Below are 19,807 nucleotides of genomic sequence, written 5' to 3'. Positions count from 1 at the left end.
CCACAAAAAGAAGTCTCTTAGTCAAAACGTATTCACAACAATAAATAAAATCGACAAACAGTTAATAAATTCTCCAACTCAAATATTTTTAGGTTATGGATATGGCGAAAAACCAAAAACCAATTGGTTGGCTATGGTATGGTTATGGCGTCAGCGTTATGGTATGGTATACCATTAATCGATTACATTGATTTCCATAAGGTTGGTTCGATCAGCTGTTTTATCTGGTTATGGATAAGTCACCATTAATTGGCCCTTAATGCTAAAATGCGGCTGCATTAAAATTTGTATGGCTAATGCGAAAATTAATGTAGCGTTTGGGGCTAAATGCTAAGTGCTAACAGCGCATGTATCATTAAGCTTTGTCTTTAAATCAAACTTGATCTGTTTTTGTTAGATTTGGCACTTTATTCGCATTTTCAAAAATTTTAATAATACTAAATAATTCACTTTTTCGCTAATATTAATGGATTAAGTAAATATGATTTATAACATACTTAAACAGTTGACATTATCTAAATTTTATTTTTTTTTAATGTTATTTAACATTGCTATATGTATATGTAATTATGAAAAATTATTAATAAATATTAACAGGAAATTTTAGCCGACAAATATTTTCAGTTATGATTAAAAATTTAAATTGTTTAAAGGCAATAAAATTAGTTTAATATTTAGTTTATTATAAATTTTAGTTTATATTATGTTTATATATTTATTGTACCAAAGGAAAGCAATTAAAGGATTTAACTAGGGCGGATCATTTTGGATATTTTGAAACGAAATATTATATGGAAAATTGTTGTTTCTATGTATTGGAGCGATTTGTCAAATTATATTTACATAGTTTTGAGTTAAAAAAACTTATTACTTTCAACTTTTAATTCTTGCCTTAAAATATTCAATAACATTTTTTTTTAAGTTATTTTTCGATAAAAGTCATAGCCGTTATGGACCCTGGTGCTAATTAATCGTACCCACATCACGAAATGCTTTTTAGTTGAAATTTAAAGTATTAGATATATTTTTCCACCCTTATGCACTAAAAATACAAAAGGTTTATAAAACATTTAAAAATATTATTTCCATACAAATTTCCATTTATAAGAGCTCTGTGAGCATATTTTATTTTTTATGAATAAAGGGGGTTGTATTTAGTTTTTAATTTACTTTGTTTTTGTTTTCATTATTATTATTAATATTTAAAATTAATATTAAGTGTTTTTAGTTGAAATCTTATTTATATTATTTAAGTCCATTTTTTAGACTTTACTTATTCTTTAAAGAGTTCTACTAAATTTTTTAAATCTTGTTTAGTTTTTACTTATTACTAAAGCTATTACCAAACTCCAAAAACACTTTGGAACGGAGCGCCATTTTCAGTATGGCGAGCAGTTACAAGCAATATACAATGTGGTGTTGTTGTTGGTCTGCATTGTGCTTTATCATACTAACATAAGTGTTTACATTAAGGACAAAGCGCGATCAGTTGATACCCAAGTTTGAAAGTATGTATTTACAATGAGAGTCAAATCTACGAACACTTTCGCCAGGGCCGTATGAAGAAAACTGGGAAATCCTGTTTCAAAATATCTTACAGGTCCTAAACTTTTTTTTTAGTGATATACACATATTTTTTTTTGAATTGCTAGTTCCAGATTTGAAATTAGAGTGTCAATTTACTTAGGAGAAAACCAAAAGTATGAAAAAATTTCTTCACGTGCCAAAAAAAAGAAGATATTAGTGGAAAATAATAAGAAATTAAAATTTTATATATCTCCGTGCCAGAAATATTGACGTGAAAAAATCAAAAATGTTGGGAAACCAATATTTGCAAACCGCTAATCTTGAAATATCCCATTTCTGTATTATGAGCGCTCCGAGAATTTTTTAGGTGAGTGATTTCTCAGTTTCGACAGATTTTCACCTTCAACAACGGTTAAGATACTCGACCATTAAACATTTCATTATAAAAGTTTCGAGTAGAAAATATCGGTAACGAGTGGCAACAGTATTTATATGATATCGAAGCTCTTCGAAATTCTACCTACCATGCATGTATTAAACTAACCATTCTGTCTGAACATTGATTTGCCTGCAAAATTTTAAAGGAGTTTCGATCCTCTTTTCCCATTTACTTTTTATAGTTTTAGCCCATGACTCAATCACAAGAGGTTTGCTCGGTTACCACAACTTTAAAATTAGCAGCTATTTTGCTTCCATACCGAATTGGCGCCCATTAACTGTGTTGTTTTTTTTTGCAAATTTATAAAAAATGTTACTAGTCGGAATAGGAGGTTCTGATGTTATGGTAAATTCATTAAATATACTAGGATATATGAGTATGGCTGATCAACGGAAATTTTATCAAAATTACGGACACCAAGGAATCGTGCACCTACAAAAATATACAAAGCTTCAGAATAAGTAGGTAAATGCACAACCTGTGTAGCAAGGCCGCACTTAAGCTGAACGTTTCTGCTAAATTCAATGGCTGCATTTAAAGTTCTAAGAAAATCAGCAATTTTTTGTGATGTAATCAGTAGGACTATGTAGTTCCAAATAGCCCTATCTGTAAATATTTTGCAAAATTTCGCCCAGGATTTGGTTGAAGAACGTCCTATCTCAGATCTTTTTCATAAACGCCCTATCTCCAATCAAAATATATTGACACATAGTCATAGACAAATTAAAATTGGTTTCAAAGTTATTACATTTTTTTGACCTATACTATGTACAAACACACACCAAATTGGCAATTTATACCATTTGGGCAATTTATTACGCAATTTGTCATATAATAAATTGCAATAATAAATTGCCAATTTAACAAAAATTGTGTAATAAATTGTTTCAAATTGCAAATGCAATCTTGTAAAGTGTGTTTATTGAGTAGATTTAAACGTCAGTTACGAATGGCTCAACTATATGGTTGGCTCATCTCATCAGCTGATTTTTTTTTTCATTTCACTAGAGTACGGATTGTCAAAAAAAGATGGCAAACTCAAAATGAAACCAAAACATTGAACACATTTTTTTACAACACACAAAAATTTCAAAGTTTTATGTTTTTTTTATTGGGCCAATAATTTGTTCACTTTTGTGTCTTATGGAGCTTTTCGGCCGTTGGTTTTAAAGCAAAAAAACAAAGTTTTTTCAAAGTTTTATGTTTTTATTCCATTCCATTCGCCTAATACCAACACGCACATTTTGACAGTCTGAACAAAGGTATGTTGTTGCTGTAGAGATGAGCCAACCAGCTATCAAATTACTATTGTGTAAGCTAAATTGAGTTGAATGAACACCACTGAATTTAAATTGCCTCAATTTATTTTTCTGCTTGAACATTAGATTGAATTATTTCCCTCTTTCCGTGCATCACAAAAGCGACCCATCCTGATTTTTTAATTTAGGAGTGTCAAAGCTCTGCTGTCATTAGAAAACAAACCTCTCAAATTAAATCTTGCTTTAACCCATGGCTCAATTATATGGTTGGCTCATCTCAACAGCTGATTTTATTTTTTTCATTTCACTGGTATAGGCATTGTCAAAAGGAGATAGCAAACGCAAAATGTAACCAACTCATTGACAATTATTTACTGCCGTGGTGGCCAATTTTTTATCAAAATATAGTTTCACATTACTTTAAGTTATTTTTTAGTAAATCCATCTAATTGAGCGCATTATTTTCCCACAACACACAAGAATTGAAAAGTTTTATGTTTTCTCTCCATTCCATTCGCTTAACACCAAAACGCAGATTTTCACAATCTGAACAACGATATGTAACTATTAACCTGGGTCGATTTGTATGGACGAAAGTTAACCGATATCGCGCCATCGATTTTTCGATAGGATTTAAGCTCAGGAAAAAAAGTTCCACTACGTATACCCAAAAAAATAATTTTCAAGCCGGCGAAAAAAAAATGGCGAAAGGGTAAATTTTTCGACCAAAACACTCCCCATCGCCAACGTTTTTACAACAGTTTATTGAAAAAAAAAAAAAATTTTTTGGGTTTTGGGGAGTGTTTTCGTATGTGTAGTGGAACTTTTTTTCCTGAGCCCAAATCCTATCGAAAAATCGATGGCGCGATAACGGTTAATAAATCGCCCCAGTCTAGTAACTATGCTTTAACTTAGACTTTGGAACTAATTTTTTTTAAACAAATTTGTGCAAAATCTCTGAAATCTAGAAATAAAGGCTTTTTTGATTTACACGCCCTGAGTTTGGCAGCCCCATATCCAATCGTCTAAGCAGTTGTTTGATGACTTGCGTTCACAGCAGTGATGATAATAACAAATTTTATTTGCGCCATGTTAAGCTACAGGGAGATCACCTCGAAATGTGGTTTATGTGAGGCCAAGAAATCAGGAGAGCAGTGCGGGGTGTTGTCGTACCATAAATAGAACTTTTTGGAATAGGTTGGTCGCTGGAATACTTCTCGGAAAAAAGTTTCCTTAAATATTAACCTAGGAAAAAAGCTGCCTATGTATCAAATTTCAAGCAAATCACTTAATAAACAAGGTTTTGTGGAAAATACAGCTCCCGGAGTTGTGTTCATTTATCGAGTAAAAATATCGAGAATTAGATATCAATTGACCGTCCTTCGTATATTTGTTTTGTGCTCTTTTTTATCTATTGCAGGATGTAAGAGTTGGTGCAAAGTGCCGCTTTGTGAGTGCATATATGTATACATTAGGGCGGGTCAAATTATATGGGGAAAAATGGGAAAAAAAGTTCAGTTGCACAACCAGTTTCTGAATACTGAGCAATATTGTCCATAGGACAATAGGTCTGAATAGCGGCTCTCACAAATAAAATACATGAAAATAAATGTCAAATTCGGATTGGGATTGGGACATAAAATTTTTTAACAAAATTAGGGAGGCTCGAAATTCATTCCAGACCTATGGTCCCATGGACAATATTACTCAGTATGACCCATAGATTCAGAAACTGGATGTGCCTTTTCAACAATAAATTTGACCCACCCTAATATAGATACATAAAATATATTTACAGGCTTTTAATTTTTATTTGCGTCCAGTCAAATGAAAGTTAAGCCTTTTCAAGTTACGTCATTAACCCATCTAATGCGCTGGACTTTATATTGCTGTTGTTTTTTTTTTTAATTAGTTACCTATTGCGTGTCATATAAGTACGATCTCCTCATTAATCCTTCATCATTTTTCAACATTACGTACAGATATTATAGTGGCACCCGGTGTACGACGCCTTTGTTCATCCTTATACAGAATACGTCGATTGGCTGTTGAACTCTCCGCCGCCATTTTATTGTTCAAGTGTGCGCTCATCACATAATCATCATTACTTGAACTCGTATCTCTACGTACAATATGCGCTGTATCCTTATTTATCTCAATATGAGAACGTGGCTCTAGCGATGTAGAATGTCGTAATTGTTGGTATTTATTGGGTGGCGTTACATGTTGATGATAGCTCTCATCGCCATGCAGGGTCCGATACAAATCTGGCGCTTGTTGATGTAAATCACGCATAAATGCTTGTTTCTTGTCGAGAATTCCCTCTGTGTGATCACCATCTAAGCTATCCAGTTTGGTTAAATCCTTTTGACTGCGACTGATCAAATTAACAATTGATGGACTCTTCAATCCACTCTGTATTGAGTTTTCCTTCGTTGGACCGCTATAGAGATGTGGATTTGATTTGTAAGCTTGGCTGGCATAAAGATTACTTGTTGTATTGTGACTATTGTGGTTGTTGTTGTTGTAATTATTTTTTGTTAACTTTTCAATATAAATGGGACTGGGATCGTGAGAGCCGTTCATTGCATGTACGTTGAAACTTTTGCTACGATTAAGCGCTTTGGCGTACGTGCGTGCGGGTTTCGCTGGACCCATTGGCGCTAAGGGTTGTTGTTGCATGCTTTGTGGATGTTGCTGCATGCTTTGTAAATGTTGCTGTTGTTGTTGGTGTTGGTTGTATTGCATGCGTTGTTCAGGATGTCCCAAAGTACTATAGCCGCTGGTTACCATGCGTTGCCCAGTCCGTTGAAAGTTGGATGTCTGTGCGTTATGCAATGGCTGAGTGCGTTGTTGTGGTTGTTGCTGACTCTCATGCAGCTTTCGTGGCAATGTTTGCGCAGTACGATAATCTTGGTTTAAGTTAGGCGTGGAAGCAGCAAAGTTTTGACCGGACCGTTGATATCGTCCCAATGTACTGGCCGAAACATTTCTGGAAGAAAAAATATTTTATTTAGTGAACTTGTTTCGTACGAATATTAAGCCAAGTTTTCAGACTCATTATTATTTTGTTTTACCTATAAAGGTGGGCAAGATTACCGCATGACAAGACTAAGGCCAGCCTTCGGAGAGATTACCTAACCTCATTTACATATATCAAACGACAACCTTTTGCGGTTAGATTTCTTGAGTCGGGTTGTAGGCACTCGAGGCCGTATGGTCACAGTATTCTCCTGAGAGAGCCGGTGAGGCTCCCCTCAAGAAGACATTGGAGGGTAGACCAGGTGATTAAGGAGGATAAAACCTCGACGTTTTTGTTGTTGTTGTAGCGATAAAGACACTCCCTGAAGGTTTTGGGGAGTGTTATCGACGTTGATTGTATATTCTAAGCCCCCTAACCCGCTGGGGTATAAAATCTCGATCGTCACTGACGGTCTCTAAAAAGACTGCGGCGTGGATGGAGATCTCTTCTTTGAACAGCTTGAGGTCTCCCTTTCGGCCTGACTTTCTGATTTGGCCAAAGTCTTCCAACAGGAATGACTAGATTTCACGACCTCTGCCAAATGATACGTACTGCAACAAACTTCTCGAACATCATGGTCACAGTAACTTTAGGAGTAGAAGACGGACGAGATTGCAAAGCCCGGGATGCTTCTTAGATGTTCCATAGACACAAACCGACAAAGGAGCAGCAACATCGATAATACTCCCCAACACCTTAGAAGAGAGTCTTTATCGCTTGAAGAAGAAGAGAAGCACTAAAAAGTAGAAGTTAGTGTCCTTCATATCGACGACTAACGTTCTTCGGTCTTTTTCAACATCACTAGGAAGAATACATCCTGGTTAACTGCGGCATTCATTTGTCATTATATCATTGGTCATAATGAAAACAATTAAAAAAATATTGCACGTCGGACCTATAATCATCAGGATCCGAAAGATATGACAGAGCACATATCGTGCTGTAAATTTCTTGGAAAACACATCTTCGTGATCCACTAAAAAGTCCAACCGGTTAATATTTTATACATATTGTGGCGAATATTAGCATCACTATGTTGTTAGTAAATAATCACAATAACAAAAACAACAAGCAGCCAGACTCACACAGAAGGCGAAGAAGAATATCTCACCGCTTCCCAAGGCAAGTCGGTTCTATGTACCGGAGCGACTCGGGATTTTTCCCGACCAAGGACTGTCATTTCAGTGTAACCCCATTTAATTTGTTGCGTCCCTCCCACAAATTGTCATCCTCACAGCAGCTCCTTGCAGCGGGACTACTCCATATTCTCTTGCTCCGGGAAGGTATCGAACCCAATCCGGGTCCGTCTCCTGGCCCCGATCCTGAGAAATGGTTTTGCTGCATCTGCCGGAAAAGAATCTTTTTGGGACGGTCATACTCTTGTCAGTGTGTCTCGTGTAAGGGATGGTTGCATCGGACAGGTTGTTCTGGGCTAGATCCCAAAACCAGACGTCCACGTAACTTCTATAAATCTTTTGTGGCTCCTTGCTGTTCACGCCCTAGGGCGTTCCGTAGTCTACGCGTTAACCCCCATGTATATAGCTGGCAACCAAGCCTGAGGTGCAGCTCTTCTGGAACACAGATTCGTGAAACGACTAGACCTTAGGAGAATTTGCGAACGAGATAACCGAGAGTATAAAAGCAGCGCAACCTGACGAATCAGGAATCAGTTTGATTAAAACACGCTTTTGTCAAGTACGTGATATTGAAGTATAATTCTTCTACTCCCAAAGTAGTCTAATAAAGACCATTTTGCAATACTAAATATTGGAGTTATTTATTCGACAGTTCAGCGATTCGAACGTTAGCAGAAGGTGAAAAATAATCGGAATCCCCCCAAAATTCGTTACAATATTTTACTCACCTCTGCTTGTAGAACTCATCTTCACTGCGTTGATTCGCACTTATCTCACGCGCATTCCTTTCCTGCCTACCTGCATCTTCGTTTTCACGCGATGCTACATTTTTACGCTTCCCTCCAACATTGCCTTGTCCATGCATATTTTCCTTGCCATACAATGTGCTTGAGTATGGATCTTCGCCCAAATAATAACGTTGCCTTGGACTTGGTCCACGTTCGCCGCCACCATCTCTATCATTATGAGCGTATGGATCCGCTGAATTGGCACGTTTAAATTGAGATGCTGTTAACTGATGGCCATTACGCTCCATAGTTGCTGCGGTTGTTTGTGTATAGATTTTATGTGCTTGAACTGATTCGTGCGGCATGCTCTCCAACTCGGACTCATTACTACCTCCACCCTGCCCACCAATATGACTATCTATAAGATTATATTGCTGATAAGTGGTCTGATGGCCGCCGACGCCAATCTTATCGATGGCTTGTGGTGATGGCGATTGTTCACGTGACTTACTTCGCGACTTCATACGCATTTTACGTTCCGCACTGGCGGAACGTATTTTGTTTACAAGTTTACGTAATGAATTTCCTATAACTTGACCCATTTTGCTTGACTTATGTGAAGCGGCAGTGGAATTGGATATGGTGGATGCTGATGTTTGAGTGGTTTGTGTAGCCATTATAGGACGCATATAAGATTGGGAGCGCGCTTGTTCGTGTGTTGGCGCAAATCGTGTACGTTGATTTTGTTTACGTGTAAGGGTGCTGCTGCTTTGAGTGGGTAGTTTGTTCGGTATTGGCGGTCCATAATTGCCGCTTGTGGTGGCTTCAACGAGGTGATGACGATAGTTATGTTGATTTCGTACGCCGTTCACATAATCTACTTGCGGTGAAGAGGAGCGACTGCGTGGTGGTGGTGAGTAATCGGGTGGAGGTTCCAACAAATTTCGTTGGCTATGCGCTTGCTGCTGACGCTCCAATGGCACATTATGTAGTGGTGGTGGCGGTGACGAGTTGTGCTGTTGACGCAGTTTCTTCTCGATAACTCGACGCCGCTGTGGCACTGTTGGACGACCTAGTGTGTTAGTTTGAAATTTATCGCGATCGGGCTCCGTTGGCAACGGTCTCAGTGAATTGGTATTGCGCAAGTCATATGTGCTCCCGTGCTTAGTATCCTCTAATGTGTGCTCATAACTTCGGCTGCGCAGCTCACCATATTCGTATTTCTTCCCTACGTTGGATGCACCAAAATCCACTGGCGAGCGTCGTGTCTTTTCCAATTCACGCTCCTGACTGTGTTGCTTGGTGGTTATAAATGTGCGTTTAGTATGTTCCACTTCAGTACCGTTCACCGCATTGTAGCGTATGTCACTACGTGAACCGTTCATATGACGCGCTCCCATTTCTCTGTTTGACTTACCGCCTACAACTGGCGTAGGTGCATCCAAATTATCGAGTCTATCACGGGAATTGCGATTGCTCTTGGCAAGGAATTGTGATGACAAACTTTGACGTTGTTTCTGTTGCAAAATATCCTCACGGCTCACGTAAGTATCACTAGACTCTACCAAATATTGTTGTTGTTGCTGATTTTCGCGTCCATTATGCACGTCCGGGCGTCGTAGCCGATTGCGTTCGACTGTTTCTTGCAGATCTTCACGAAATGCTTTTGAGGCAAAATGGTTTATTGGCGCATCCTTACGGTCGGTCCAATTCGTGATACCCTGATAGTATTTAGAACGACCGACTGCTCCATTCGTTTGATGCTCGATTACATGATCTTTCGATTGCTTACGCTCATACGTATTGCTGGCAGTAAATTTATGGCCATTGGCAAGCGGTGTTGGCGTTTGGGTTTGATTCGATTTGATTGTTACATTGAAGAATGTCTTTTTGGTTGGTTCTATATCACCGCTACTGGGACCGAGGCCGTCTTCCTCACGTGAATCGTTTGATGCAGTCGATTCGCTACCAAAGTGTGATTCAAGCCATTTAATTGTTTCGCCTTTACGCGTCTCTTCCTCACGATCAAAATCCAACGGTCGCTTGGTCAGTGCATCTTTGCGATCGGCCAGTAGCGTAGCTTCTTTAAAGAAACAAATATGTAATTAATTATAACTAGGTCTAAAGGAACTTCTACAAACTATTAGAGACGAGTTCTCTGAGGTCTTTGTACCTTTAGAATAGTTCTTACCCTTATGCGTCGGCAATGTATTCTTTTGATGTGGTCGGCGCAGCTTGCGCATTCGATCTGATAAACTATCCCAATCGCCAGGTCGTTCCAGTAAGCCATCCTTTTCGATTTGCATTGTCTCAGCAGCGTATCTCATTTCGGTGTTAACAACCTTGCCATCAACAATCTTATCGACGTGTTGCTCGTCACGTTGCTTATAGAAGTGTTGTGAAGCTTCCTACAAAATATAGAAAAAAGAACAGATTAAAAAAAATTAGAAAGGACCTGAGGATTGCAATGACAATTATGCAAGTGAAATTGTGGGATTGAACCGGTTTTTGACGAGTGTTACAAAAGGCAGGAGGTTGTGAAGTAAAAATATACGAAGTGAAACATTTAGTTCTATGAGGTACTAATAAAAGAGTTAGGGAAGATTAAGAACCTCACCGGGTTAGCGGTTAGAAAATAGCCATGATTAATATTCTTTCCTATCTTAAAACGCGTCTAAAATCCCGGTTACACAGTCCATAGTTCTATAGAATACTGAACTGGCAGACAGTTTTGTATCTTTACAGTCATAGCTGACTTGAGGTGGATGAGGCAGCGGAGCATTTTCTGTGCATCATATCCTGCTCTGAGAAGGACAAGACTGTAAAGAATTTTCAGCCAAAAATGGATCTCTATGGCGTCTCTTTCTATCGTTAGACAACGTATTGGCTGCGCATTGTTTGCACGTACGCGCTGAGAGCGTTGTGTATATCAGCGAAACTTTACGCTTTCATGTAAATCCTATGATGCTTCCACTCCTCTCCACAAACGGTATACATCAACCTGGGTCGATTTGTATGGACGAACGCTAACCGATATCGCGCCATCGATTTTTCGATAGGATTTGGGCTCAGGAAAAAAAGTTCCACTACGCATACCAAAAAAATAATAATTTTCGAGCCTGCGAAAAAAATGGCAAGCGGGTAAATTTTTCAACCAAAACACTATTTTTTTTTTTCAAAAACTTGTTGTAAAAACGTTGGCGATAACAGTTTCTTGAAAAAAAATTTTTTTTTTTGGGTTTTGGTCGAAATATTGACCATTTTTTTCGCAAGCTCGAAAATTATTTTTTTGGGTATGCGTAGTGGTACTTTTTTCCTGAGCTCAAATCCTATCAAAAATCGATGGCGCGATATCGGTTAATAAATCGACCCAATCTAGTATACATAAACATAAACAATATAAAAGAAATAAAAAATAAAATTAATTTAATAAAATAAAATTAAAAAAACAAAAATAAATTAAATTAAAGTAAATTAATCTTAATTAAATTAAATTAAATCAAATCATTTTTTAAAAGAGGCGTTATCCGTTAGTTCTCAAAAGGATATCAATAGCTACGTTTTCGGAAAGTTATAAATTTGTTATCTGCGTGTTATCGATTCCTTAACCGAGTGTTATTAATTTACTATCGGCATGTTATCGGTTTGCTAACGTCGAAGCATCGGTTTGTTATGAAACACTTACCTTACTTAAAAAATCGATAACACACATATAACCGTTCGATAGCAAGCTGTGAACTTATCGAGGTCTCGAATATAATTATTCGCTATCAATAACAAACCAATGCTAAACCAATAGCTTGTCGGTATCGGTTGCTCCCGACGAAGCTCTCATCACAAAGCCTGAAACCAAGTATTTGTTTCTGGTGGTTTTACTGGCCGGTCCATGAGTATCTGACATAGACTGAATGAGTATGTAGTGTTACCAGAAGTGTATTTAATGACTAAACTGAAAAACCCTATCAAAAACCAGTACCTATGTTATAAAAAAACTCTGTCCTCTTGGCAAATACTTGAAGCTTTCTAGGACTACTTGCTGCTTCTAGATCTGACAGCTATATCACTCCTAATAGCTGCAGTTTAAGCCTGGCAAAAAAAACGTGCTCGATCGCACTTCCTACATCTACTATCACTGACCAAGCCTAATTTAAAAACATGTGACGCCAGAAGGCGTGTCCAGTCAGAATACCCGTTATGAGTCTACAGTCCTCTCTTTTTAAAGATAGGAGCAACTTTGGTAGTCTAAGATTGCAAGACAGCCCACGCCTTTCCCGCTTGGTCGATAATTTGCACCTCTCGCTTTCTCTGAATCTCGCCCAATCTAATTGGGATGTCTACGAGTCTACAGTCCTCTCTTTTTAAAGATAGGACCAACTTTGGTAGTCTAAGATTGCAAGACAGCCCAAGCCTTTCCCGCTTGGTCGATAATTTGCACCTCTCGCTTTCTCTGAATCTCGCCCAATCTAATTGGGACATCTACGAAGCAAGCTTCAAGGGATGCGCCCTTTTAGGGTACTTCATCCGCTTTTTCATTTCCATCTATTTCCATATTGCTACAGCCCCGCGCCTTTCCCGCTTGGTCGATCATTTGAACCTCTCGTCTTCTCTTAATCTCGCCCAATAAAATTGGGACGTCTACGGAGCAAGCTTCAAGGGATGCGCCCATTTGAACTGGTTCACCCGCTTTTTCATTCCCATCTATTTCCATATTGCTGCTTGGTTGTCAATATTAAAGTTGACACGGGTGCAGGTTAAGCTATTTTCTTCCAGTGTTTCTACTGCTTTGGTTACGGCTAATACTTCCGCCTGAAAAACGCTACAGTGATTTGGCAGCTTGTAGGATTTGTTAACTTTAAAACATTATTTTCCTAGATGTACATCTGTAGGTTTAAGCATCGAACTTCATGAGTACTTGGTACTCACGCCTTTGTTTTATAATCATGGAATGTTTAGGGTCTTCGAAACAGCCAAAGGCAGTACTATTCTTACTTTTTATACTCAGTTGAGCAGAGCTCACAGAGTATATTAACTTTGATTGGATAACGGTTGGTTGTACAGGTATAAAGGAATCGAGATAGATATAGACTTCCATATATCAAAATCATCAGGATCGAAAAAAAATTTGATTGAACCATGTCCGTTAGGGTGGAGCGAAATTTTTTTTCATCAGACTGCAATCTAATAGTGAAAATCTGGTGCCTTTTGGGCTTAAAAATTGAAAATATGAAAGTTCCCAATTTTGCAAAACACTACTTCATATAGGTACGTAAAAAATTTGAATTTTTTATTTTTTCGATTTAAACTGATGAATTATACATTATACTAATTCCCATAAACATTTTTTGCCTTTAATTCTATAAGTATCTTCAGTAGTTTGGCCACTATGCCAAAAAACTTTGAAAAAATAACGATTTTTTTTTTTTTAATTTCAGATTTAACTACTTTAAAATCAGAAAAAGTCTATGGACGAAAAAAAGTTAGCCCTTCTATGTTGTAGTAAATTTAATTACGAAAATTTTAAGAGTATTAGTACAACATTATGATGTGCCCTTGACTTTATAAGCCCTGCTATATTGAAAGTCCTCAATCAAAAATTTTCTGTTTTTAGCCAAGAAATTTTATTTTTGCATTCGCTAAAAGGGTATGATGTTTCCTAAAACACTTGTTGCATAGTATTAATGCTAAAAAATAGTAGGCGAGATAAACAATAGTGAAATTCTTTAAAGCAGTGCAAATAGAGTCTTTTTTACTAAAAGTTTGTTTAATGTTGGTGCGCGTCGAATTCTCGTAGACTTATAATTAATCGCCGTCCTGTGCCTTAATTTTTTCGATCTATTATAAACGGAGAAATCAGTCTTGTTTTTATAAGCTTAGTTCGGAAGTATTCGAAAATATTGTTACGAATATTAGCAACACTAAGGGGTACTGCCATCTCTAAGCCGATGCTGGGCAGTGACGTGAATTCACATCAATAATTCAATCATTGTGTCTACACATACACGTACACGCAGCGGAGAGGCAACGCACAGACACATGCAGATATCTTATCTAAGGAGCTCCTAAAGGTATGCAATTGTAATTGTGGAAGTGTCGCTCACACATACAAGCGCATGGGGTATGAGAGAAGCTATAAAAATTATACATCTGTAGTTGTAGCTGAGAAATTTATAACTAACTAGTAAGTTCTGGAATTAGAAAAGCCTAGAAATATATGCAACAAGGTAATCGGACAGTATAAAAGGGCGGCAATAGTAGAAGCGAGAATTCAGTTTGATTTGAGCTATCAAACAGTTTCAATTAAGACGCTATCTAGCGAGCAATAGCAGTATTATTTGAGATATCAATCAGTTTGGTTATTAAGCAAGCTATTCGTTGCAAAGTATAAGTGTTATTGTGAAGTACTTTAATAAAGGCCATTTTTCCATTATACAATGTTGGAGTTATTTATTCAACAGTTTAGCGATACGAACGTTGGCAGAAAATTGCAAATAAGGGGAATTGCAGTAAATTCGTTACAATATATTTACCGGAACTTGTCACGCACGCGTTGTTTTCAGTGCTGTTTTTATTGATTTCAATCGGTCAGTATGCAACGAACGAAGTGTGAAATGTCCTATTTTTGGGGATACTTGTGAAATAAAAGATAATGTTTTACCTACATATGAAGATGTGATAAAGTTATATGAATGGACGAGACATCAACTGAAATTGCAATTAAAAACAGCAAAAGAACCCACTTTTTCGGAGATAGCAGATATCGTGACGTCCAGAATAGAAAGTATTTGGCGAACTACATCAATTCCGACAGTGACACGAACGAGGGTCATTCAACTGTTAAAGGCATTTCATTTAAAATATAAAAACCTATCAAGAGGCTTTTCCCAGAAAAGTTGAAAAGTTATCGGCAAAGTAGTGCCAAACCTTTTTGATTTAGCAACACGCAAGTGCAAAGAATTAAGTCGGTGCATTTGTCCTAAAAATATAAAGGTTCCTCAACAAAAGCAAACTTTTCTGATAGATCAAGGAACGTTGCGATTGATGAAAATCAGTGGAGTTGACGTCTCTGCCTCAAAGAAGTTGCAAAGAACTTTGAAAAGGAAACAGCAAATAGAAAATGGCCCAAGCACATCCCAAAATAGTTCAACGTTAGCGGATTTAGACCTGAGCATTTCTTCCGCGGCATCATCGGATTCAGAAATTTCAGAATACACAATTGGTACAAGCGCTCCTGTGAAGAAAATTAAAAAGTTTGTGCCCGTCCATTTTCCTACGTTATCGAAGACATGTGATCGATATGGAGTATCAGACAGAGCAGCAGCGGCAATAGCTTCATCTGTTCTGTTCGACATTGGATATGATGCCGAGGTAATTGATAGACACAAGGTACGAAGAGAAAGATTTAAACTACGGAAAAACTTGATCGAAAACTCAAAATTCACAGAGCTAATAGCATTATACTTTGAAGGCGCTGCGGAGGCAGAAGACATTGACCGATTTCAATAAAAAAAAGAGGGTATTTTTTTGTTACTACTATTACTATATGTATGCTTAATAAAAATTAGCAAAATCGGGGAACGACCACGCCCACTTTAAAAAAATTTTTTTTTAAGTCAAATTTCAACATAAAATTTAATATCTTTACAGTATATAAGTAAATTATGTCAACATTCAACTGCAGTAATGATATGGTGCAACAAAATACAAAAATAAAAGAAAATTTCAAAATGGGTGTGGCTCCGCCCTTTTTCATTTAATTTGTCTAGGATACTTTTAATGCCATAAGTCGAACAAAAATTTACCAATCCTTGTGAAATTTGGTAGAGGCTTAGCTTCTAGGACGATAACTTATTTCTGTGAAAAAGGGCGAAATCGGTTGAAGCCACGCCCAGTTTTTATACACAGTCGACCATTTGTCCTTCCGCTCGGCGATAACTTGAGCAAAAATCGATATATCTTTACTAAACTTAGTTCACGTACTTATCTGAACTCACTTTATCTTGGTATAAAAAATGGCCGAAATCCGACTATGACCACGCCCACTTTTTCGATATCGAAAATTACGAAAAATTTAAAAAATGCCATAATTCTATACCAAATACGAAACATGGTAATGGGATTGGTTTATTGACGCAAACTATAACATTGGAGAAAACTTTGTCAAATGTGTGTGACACCTACCATATTAAGTAGAAGAAAATGAAAAGGTTCTGTAGGGCGAAATCAAACGCCCTTGGGATCTTGGCAGGAATACTGTTCGTGGTATTACATACATAAATAAATTAACGGTACCCGATAGATGATGTTCTGGGTCACCCTGGTCCACATTTTGGTCGATATCCGGAAAACGCCTTCACATACACAGCTAAGGGCCACTCCCTTTTAAAACCCTCATTAATACCTTTAATTTGATACCTATATCGTACAAACACATTATAGAGTCACCCCTGGCCCACCTTTATGGCGATATCTCGAAAAGGCGTCCACCTATAGAACTAAGGCCCACTCCCTTTCAAATAATCATTAACACCTTTCATTTGTAAACCATATCATACAAACGCATTCTATAGTCACCCCTGGTCCACCTTTATGGCGATATCTCGAAAAGGCGTCCACCTATAGAACTAAAGCCCACTCCCTTTTAAAATACCCATTAACACCTTTCATTTGATAGCCATATCATACAAAAACATTCTAGAGTCACCCGGGTCCACCTTTATGGCTATTTCTCGAAAAGGCGTCCACCTATAGAACTAACCCCACGCCCTTTTGAAATACTCATTAACACCTTTCGTGTGATACCCATGTCATAAAAACACATTCCGGGGTTACCCTAGGTTTATTTTCCTACATAGTGACTTTCCTTTATTTTGTCTCCAAAGCTCTCAGCTAAGTATGTAATGTTCGGTTACACCCGAACTTAGCCTTCCTTACTTATTTAAATCTATCACTACATCACAAATATTTGCTGTTCACTATTATTCTATAATGCCCATAGTATGTACATCCAAGATTTTACGTGAATGCTTGCTATTTCATCCATAATTACTTTTCCCATTGTTTAAACGTTAATGACTTCAAAAACAATTGCCTGCCTTCCTTTTCTCCCTACACATACCATTATGTTTGTTATTTACTACTTTTTCCCTTAATTAATTTTCTTAGCTTACCACAGTTTCGATTTTCTCACGACTACCCGTCGATAGATCGTCTTCTTCAGGCAACTCGCGATCTACAATAACTTCGTGTTCTGTTGTCTTTTTGCTTTCCGTAACAATTTTACCATCTGCTTGTAGTAAACAACGTTTTTCCAAATCTTCCGAATCAATTGTTTTAAATGATTTGGTCTTATTGGCAATAATGCGTGGACCGAATGGCACAATTTGCTTTTGATTTTCCGCCGCAAGTAAAACTTCTTGTAAATTTTCAACGCCGCTATTGACTGCCTTCACATAGGTCTAGAAAATATAATATAGAAATAAAAAACAAAAATAAATTCAAGTAATTATGTATGTAAGCTTTTAGCTTCAGGTAATTAAATATGTATGTACTTCTAACTAAGTATTGTTAATGCTAAAAAAGGCTTCCTTATTAGAAAAAAATAAAAATAAATAATAGCTTTGTGGTCGGTCCAACTTAAGTATTGCATCATTATGATGATTTGCGTTATAATACAGATCTTAAGAATATTATCTTCATTATAAACATTGGTGTCGTTATCGACACCAACTTTAACGCAAACTTTTAAAGAACCAGCCTAACCAAGCTAAAATCCAACAACAAACACACTGAAATATAGATGAAGCAGCAGCAAAAAGCTAATCATCTTTGCGACAAGTGGATTGTTGGCAGTTTCGTAATTACAATATAGTAATTGTTGTTTAATGTTGCTTTTTGTTCGTGTTGTTATTGTTAAGTGCGTAAAGAGACATCAGACACTCTTAATGTTGTTTCCAGGGTATTTAGAGCAAAACCAAAACCTGCATTTTCGTACAATGCTTTGAAATTTCCGCTGCAACTTTTACAAATAACAAAATTTTAAGTGTGAACGATAGTTCGTTAGTGGTACCAACAAGTAAAAAAAAAACATTAATATAAAAAAAAATTTGGCGAAATCTTTTGTCACCACTTTTTAAAAAATAATTCGGTAGAACACTGAATTGTTTTTAAAATAAAATAAATGTAAGCCGCGATAACCTCCGAAGAGATTTAAGGCCGAGCTTCTCTGCCAATATGCGTCGTGCTCCTTTTTAATTTTTCCTACAAATTGGCGGGACGGGACCTACTTGTTTTATGCCGACTCCGAACGCCATATGTGAGGCAAATGAGTTTTCACTGAGAGCTTTTCATGGCAGAAATACACTCGGAGTGCTTGCCAAACACTGCTGAGGGGCGACCCCGCTTAGAAAAATTTTCTTCTAATTGCAAAACCTTATTTCTAAATTTTTGATGTTGCTTTGCCCGGGGTGTGAACCCAGGGCATTCGGTGTGGTAGGCGGGGCACGCTACCATCACACCACGGTGGCCGCATTGAATTGTTTTTAAATCCCGGCAAAATCAGCCTCTTGGGTACAATTAATAAATTAATTCTTCAATCGAGTAGAGAAACTACTCCGAAGCAAATCGCACAAGTTCTGAGCTGGAGAACTAGAAATTAAAGAGGATGTAGTATTAAGTGGCGTATCCACATAAAGGCGATGAAAATTTGTGACAAATATGTATGCATATCATTCCAACACTTAAAAACATTTTCTCAAAATTGTAACAAACGATTTCAGAATCCTGTGTATTTGTTGTTGAAAACGTTGCTATAGCAAATAAAAGCTACGGATCGTGAACAACTATATTCATTTTAAATTACTTCTTTGCAAATTTTGTTTTGTTTTGAAAGTTGTTGATTTGCTATTCAAAACTGAAAAAATAAACTACGGTTTTTGATGTTGCATATTTGCCATGACTTAGCAAGTGCATGAAAGTGTTCCGAATAAAGCATTAATTTAGAATATTCGTCACAGGTTCGTTTTATACTACCTCACGAGGTCCGAATATTCCAAATAAGTATATACATAATATTTCAATTATAAACCGATTCCACAAATTCTTACGGAATGAACAAGTTATCATGCTCAATGAGTACATTTCGTTATGGCATCTCTATTATTTACTGAAGACATTTTTACGTGAATCGATTAACTATTCGAGCTTTTGACGTTAGCCGATGAGTTTCGAATCGGTTTCGGTTCGTAACTCGAATCGTGCGCATATAATAATGTAGGTATGCCGTCCTTCTATCGCAACGTGGTCTATCTTCTGTTGTATTTTTTGAACGGGTGACAACCATCTAGCTAAATGCATTTTTTAATATTTAAACTCTGAGCTGGATATGGCAATGTTCGACATTTTGTCTGGGGCAGATTTTCTTTGAATAGGAAGGATGTATTTTCATCACTATATCTTCAACCGTACTCGCGCCCAATTTTCGAAATTGTTAATTACGTAATTTAAATCGTATATCTAAAATTTTGCCATTGTAGCTTTATAAATTACAGAGCTATAACGTTAAAAGTGTCTCCCGTTCGTTTATTTGTATTTTTATAATCAGCGTGCTTTGTATACAGAGTATACTAACTTTGATTGGATAACGGTTGGTTGTACAGGTATAAAGGAATCGAGATAAATATAGACAAAAAAAAACCTGA

The 19,807-nt window shown here is 37.0% G+C and overlaps 1 protein-coding gene across 8 annotated transcripts in view; it reads right to left on the bottom strand.

The window, feature by feature from the left end:
- Positions 1–1,123: 1,123 nt before the first annotated feature.
- The window catches only part of chas (chascon), a 231,091-nt gene continuing 212,407 nt past the window's right edge, over positions 1,124–19,807 (bottom strand). For 6 of the 8 annotated variants that reach the window (XM_067784048.1, XM_067784047.1, XM_067784046.1 and 3 more), the window contains exons 6-9: positions 17,279–17,566; positions 10,303–10,519; positions 8,112–10,194; positions 1,124–6,217 (exon numbers count right to left, since the gene is read on the bottom strand). In XM_067784048.1, coding sequence (XP_067640149.1) covers positions 5,185–6,217; positions 8,112–10,194; positions 10,303–10,519; positions 17,279–17,566 — 3,621 coding nt within the window. In that variant the 3' untranslated portion in view covers positions 1,124–5,184. The remainder of the gene's footprint in view (positions 6,218–8,111; positions 10,195–10,302; positions 10,520–17,278; positions 17,567–19,807) is intronic. The other 2 variants (XM_067784054.1, XM_067784053.1) reach the window with 2 other exon arrangements.

The sequence above is a fragment of the Eurosta solidaginis genome, chromosome 4 (assembly GCF_040869045.1).
Source record: "Eurosta solidaginis isolate ZX-2024a chromosome 4, ASM4086904v1, whole genome shotgun sequence".
NCBI classification, from domain to species: Eukaryota; Metazoa; Arthropoda; class Insecta; order Diptera; family Tephritidae; genus Eurosta; species Eurosta solidaginis.
The sequence above is the reverse complement of the archived record's forward strand: the minus strand, read 5'-3'. Positions and strand labels throughout refer to the sequence as shown.